General features: G+C 40.3%; 1 protein-coding gene across 1 annotated transcript in view; it reads left to right on the plus strand.

Annotated features, from left to right (window-relative positions):
• The window catches only part of CENPI (centromere protein I), a 161,959-nt gene extending 156,438 nt beyond the window's left edge, over positions 1-5,521 (plus strand). Inside the window, exon 21 of the mRNA XM_075834239.1 lies at positions 5,049-5,521. Coding sequence (XP_075690354.1) covers positions 5,049-5,177 — 129 coding nt within the window. The 3' untranslated portion in view covers positions 5,178-5,521. The remainder of the gene's footprint in view (positions 1-5,048) is intronic.
• Positions 5,522-6,000: the final 479 nt, after the last annotated feature.

The raw sequence follows: 6,000 nt of genomic DNA on the forward strand, positions 1-6,000 counted from the left end.
AAAGTATTCAAAACAGCATTTAGAAAGTTTCTTAACTATTTAGACATTTCACAGGAATTAAACCAAAGTAGAGGTGAAATTGACAAATTAAATTTTTTTGTTGTTGCAGAAATTTTATTTTAATCAATTTTTTTTTTTGTAACACAAAGTTTTACCAGAGAAACGCAACTCAATATTTATTGCCCAGGTTCTGCAGTTTTAGGAAATATCCCACATGTGGCTCTAGTGCGCTACTGGACTGAAGCACCGGCCTCAGAAGTAAAGGGGCACCTAGAGGATTTTGGGTTCTACTTTTTATTAGAATATATTTTAGGCTCCATGTCAGCATTGAAGAGTTCTTGTGGTAACAAAACAGTGGAAACCCCCCAAAAGTGACCCCATTTGGGAAACTACATCCCTCGAGGAATTTATTTATTGGTATAGTAAGCATTTCGACCGGACAGTTTTTTTACAGAAATTTTTTGGAAGTAGGCCATGAAAATGAAAATCTACATTCTTTCATATAAAATGTAGGTTTAGTAATTTTTTTTTAATTTCCAAAAGGGCTAAAGGAGAAAAAGCACCATAACATTTGTAGAGCAATTTCTCCCGAGTAAAACCGTACCCCACATGTGGTCATAAATGGCTGTTTGGACACGGCAGGGCTTGGAAGGGAAAGAGTGCTATTTGGCTTTTGGAGCTGAAATTTAGCAGGAATGGTTTTTGGAGGCCATGTCGTATTTGCAAAGCCCCTGAGGGACCAAAACAATGTAAACCCCCCACAAGTGGCCCCATTTTGGAAACTGCACCCCTTGAGGAAATTATCTAGGGGTATAGTGAGCATTTTGACACCGCAGGTTTTTTGCAGAAATTATTGGAAGTAGGCCTTGAAAATGAAACTCTACATTCTTTCAAAGAAAATGTAGGTTTAGCTAATTTTTTCTACTTTCCACAAGGACTACAAATTTTGCGGTGCTTTTTCTCCTTTAAAGCAATTTCTCCCGAGTAAAACAGTACCCCATATGTGGTAATAAGCGGCAGTTTGGACACACGGCAAGGCTTATAAGGGAAAGAGCGCCATTTGGCTTTTGGAGTTCAAATTTAGCAGGAATGGTTTGCGGAGGCCATGTCGCATTTGCCAAGCCCCTGAGGGGACAAAACCATGAAACCGCCAAAAAAGTGACCCCATTTTGGAAACTACACCCCTTGAAGAATTAATCTACGGGTGTAGTGATCATTTTGACCCCACAGGAGTTTCATAGAATTTATTAGAATTTGGCAGTGAAAATAAAAACAATCCTTTTTCTTCAATAAGATGTAGCTTTAGGTCAAAATTTTTCATTTTCTCAACAAAGGAAAAAAAGAACCCCAATATTTGTAAAGCAACTTCTCCAGAGTACGTCAACACCCAATATGTTGTCATAAACTGCTGTATGGGCACATGGCAAGGAACAGAAGAGAAGTGGCATTTGGCTTTTGGAGCACAGATTTTGCTGAATTGGTTTCTTGACACCATGTCGCTTTTGCAAAGCCCCTAAGGTACCAGTACAGTGCAAACTACCCAAAAGTGACTCCATTTGTGATACTACACCCCTTGAGGAATTAATCTAGGGGTGTAGTGAGCATTTTGACCACATAGCTGTTTCATAGATTTTATTTGAATTGGGCAGTGAAAATAAAAAAATTTTTTTTCCAATGTAGCTTTAGCGCCAAATTTTTCATTTTCTCAAAAAATAAAGCAGAAAAAGAACCCCAACATTTGTTAAGCAATTTCTCCCGAGTATGGCAATACCCCATATGTGGTTATAAACTCATTTTTGGGCACACGACACGGCTCAGAAGGGAAGGAGCGCAATTTAGCTTTCGGAGTACAGATTTTGGTTTCTGGTCGCTATATCGCATTTACAAAACCCCTGTGGGACCAAAACAGTGGAAACCCCCCAAAAGTGACCCGCATTTTGGAGACCACCCCTCAAGGTATTCAACCAAGCGGTGTAATGAGCATGTTAACCTTGCAGGTGTTTTGCATAAATTAGTGTGCACTCGATGTTGTTGAGTAAAAATTGGATTTTTCAATAGATATGCCAATATGTGCTGCCCAGCTTGTGCCACCATAAGGGTATGTGCACACACACTAATTACGTCCGTAATTGACGGACGTATTTCGGCCGCAAGTAGTGGACCGAACTCAGTGCAGGGAGCCGGGCTCCTAGCATCATACTTATGTACGACGCTAGGAGTCCCTGCCTCTCCGTGGAACTACTGTCCCGTACTGAAAACATGATTACAGTACGGGACAGTTGTCCTGCAGCGAGGCAGGGACTCCTAGCATCGTACATAAGTATGATGCTAGGAGCCCGGCTCCCTGCACTGTGTTCGGTCCGGGACTTGCGGCCGAAATACGTCCGTATATTACGGACGTAATTAGTGTGTGTGCACATACCCTAACAAGACAGCGCTCTAATTATTATGCAGTGTTTCCAGGTTTTATAATCACCCTACATGGGGCCCTAATCTTTTGCCTGGACATTTGACAGGGCTCAGGATAGAGAGTACCATGCGAAATTGAGGCCTAATTTGGCGATTTACACAGAATTAGTTCACAATTGCAGAGGCTCAGGGAAATAATAAAAGGGACCCCCCAGAAGTGGCCTCATTTTAGAAATTACACCCTTCAAGGCATTTATTAAGGGGTGTAGTGAGCATTTTCACCCCACAGGTCTTTTCCATAAATAAATGCGCTTCGTATGGTGCAAAGTAAAAATTAACATTTTTCCCCAGAATTGCCAATTCAGTGGCAAGTTTGTCGTGCCCAGCTTATGCCACTGTAGACACACACCCCAAAAATTGTTAAAAGGGTTCTCCCGGGTATGGCGATGCCAAATATGTGGAAGTAAACTGCTGTTTGGGCACACTGTAGTGCTCATATGGGTGGGAGCCACATTTGGCTTTTGAAGCGTAGATTTTGCTTGGTAGTAATTTTGTTTGAGTATTACTGGTGTTTCCGTTTATAATGTGGTGGCACATGTAAGCTGGGCAGAGTACATTAGGGGCATAATAATGGGGTAAACAATAAAATGATCCATAGATGTGTGTTACACTGTGAAGAATCCTTTCTGCACAGGCCGGTGTCGCACTGATAAATGGTGTCTTTACTTATCCCCCTTTTGGTCTACACTCGGCACCTTTGCAGTTTGGGGAATTTTGCTGGGAAGTGTTGTCCTTGTATAATACGGGCACCCTCGCTTCTAGCAGAAATGTTTGGGCCCCCCACCCTTCCTGGTTCCCTAATTTTAGGGCCCCTTGAAACAGACAAAATGTTCCCCTCTGATCTGCACAACTGCATGTTTTTATTTCCTGACTTATTGGAGACTTAACTCATTTTATTTTTTCATAGACGTAGTGGTATGGGGGCTGGTTTGTTGTGGGACGAGCGGTAGTTATTATTGGTACAATTTTGGGGTACATGTGACTTTGATCACTTTTTATCCTATTTTTTGAGAGGCAAGGTGACCAAAAAACAGCAATTCTGCCATAGTTTTTTAGTGGGTTTTTTTATACAGCATTCACCATGCGTTGTAAATTACATGTTACCTTTATTCTGCGGGTCAGAACGATTTATTTTATTACTTAAAACTTTTATTATATTTTTACAACTTTTTTTAAACTTTTTTTTTTTCACTTTTTTCTTACACTTTACTTTAGTCCCACTAGGGGACTTGAAGGTCCAACTGTCAGATTTTTGTTTCTAATACATTGCACTACATACGTAGTGCAATGTATTAGATCTGTCAGTCATTCACTGACCGCAAGCCGATTAGGCTTGGCCTCCGAGCGCGGCGTATTCGGCTCCCGTAATGGCAAACAGGAGGCCATTGTTAGGTCTCCTGGTGTCATAATAGCAGTCGTGATTGGTGATGTCGCTCTGTTTAAATAACAGAACCAACTGCAAGCAAACACATGTTAAAATTCCACCCATTATAACTCCAGCAAATCAATTTGCTCTTACCCGGTTTGATATTCTGTCTTTTCCTAAAGATACACGACCATTTTTACTGTGTCTGCTTATCATCCTAGCGTTGTGGTCCTTATACCCAAAACGAAGCAACTTCTTTCCAAACGTTTTCTTTCAAAATGCCCGTTTATAATTTATACTCCAACTCGACCCCATAAAACGCCTGCACAACCGCAATGAGATACATGTAACACAACAGATCCACACATTGCTCTGGTCTCTTCTCTACTACCACACTAAAGTATACGAAGAGCCATCACCTATTCCAGTATAGATATCTTGCTTTCTTCTTGCTTCTAGCATCTCCTGTAGCCACTGCCTCTTCCTTGGCCAGTTCAAACCAAATCAACAACTTCACCTTCCTCATTTTCTACCATTCTACGGCATCCTAGAGCATGCCTGTATACGTAAAGAGCTTGGTGCGCTGTGTGGCCCACTTAAGTGAAACACCTTGTGATAGCCATTGCTGGAACACAAGCGCCGCTGGGCTTCACAACTAACGGCTGAGCCAAGTGGCGCTTGTATAAAAACCACTGCACCAACCTCCGACCATCAAGAATGAGGATAGAGGGGCAAAAGTAGTACCAACTGGAGCTCGTAGTTTACCACGACTAATAGTTTTGCAGGGGTCCCATTTATAAGTTCTGTATTGGTGTGACAATCTCCTGCTTGGACATCTTTAATGGTGGCATGGCCTCGGCTGAACTCCCTTAGTCAAAATTGGCGTTGCCAATGGCATACAGGTTAACGCATTCATGTCCCAGTTCCCAGCGTGATTTTAGCAGCTGTGGAAATATGTTGAGAGAAACTCATTTATTGTTAGCAATTATCATTCTATATGTTAAATGTGTCTTCTATGTATTTACACACTTATTGTGAATTATTATTTTGATGTGAGAATGAAGAGAAAAGATAGATTTCCATTGTTTGTATTACTACTATCCAGCAGCCATTTTCATCATGATCAGTCAGTCTATTTAGCAAAACAGCTTTGAACATTCAAGTCATGTCTGTTTTACATTTCTTGACGCATCTCGTTGCATGTTTCATACAGGGTCGGTATTGGGATTCGTATATTGAATTTCTTTGCAGTGCAGAAATGACTGATCTTAAACATTTCATAGACCGTAGTGTGAACCGTGTGGGCACCAAGAAGAAAGAAAAGCATGAACTTCGGTCGTAGTTGAATTCTTGCCTTTTGTACATAACAGTAATTTTGTCACTAGGACCGATCTGCACAAATTAAGCAACTAATTACAACAAGTGTATGTATATGTTTTTCAATAAATAGACATCCCAACCAAGTGGAGCCCTACAGGCAGCCAAATAACCGTATACACATATGGATACCAACTGTACTCTTTTTATTTTTTATTTTATTTATTTTTTTTTATTTATTTTTTTTTGTTAAAAAAAAAAAATTACACTTGACATCTGAGTAATTTTTTCCAATTTCAGAGTAGAGGCATGTGTACAGGGTTTTGGAATAATCACCAAGTAAACATTGTATATTGATTGGTTATGTCAACTAATAAAGATTTTTACACAATTCTCTTGTATTGGCTATTCTTTAATTACAAACGTAGCAGTCTAGAACATACAAGAGCTGTCCACGCCAATCCTGGCATATTTAGCCACTCTTCCCATTATTTCTCAAATTTGGACATGGTGCCTCTTTCTTGATACGCTCCCCTCCACAGTCATATCATGGAGTTTGTTGTGGAAGTCAATGGCTCAAAATATATTAGACTGAAACTTAGACAAGTGTCCTAACAGACACTCACGTCAGGAACTTTATCCGGCTTCCTAATCGGGAGATTAAATATCAATATATATCGGAGAGAAGGAATAACACACAGATGCTGCTCGTATGCTCGAAATACTCCTCAGGTTTATTGCCAAACTCAATTACAATAATATCATTCAAAAGGGGTGTAGGCTTGAGGTTAACCAATCAGAGGCAATGTGACAATAATTCTTCTTCAGCTAATGGCATACAATGAGAA

Source organism: Rhinoderma darwinii, chromosome 8 (genome assembly GCF_050947455.1).
Source record: "Rhinoderma darwinii isolate aRhiDar2 chromosome 8, aRhiDar2.hap1, whole genome shotgun sequence".
In the NCBI taxonomy this organism is placed as follows: Eukaryota; Metazoa; Chordata; class Amphibia; order Anura; family Rhinodermatidae; genus Rhinoderma; species Rhinoderma darwinii.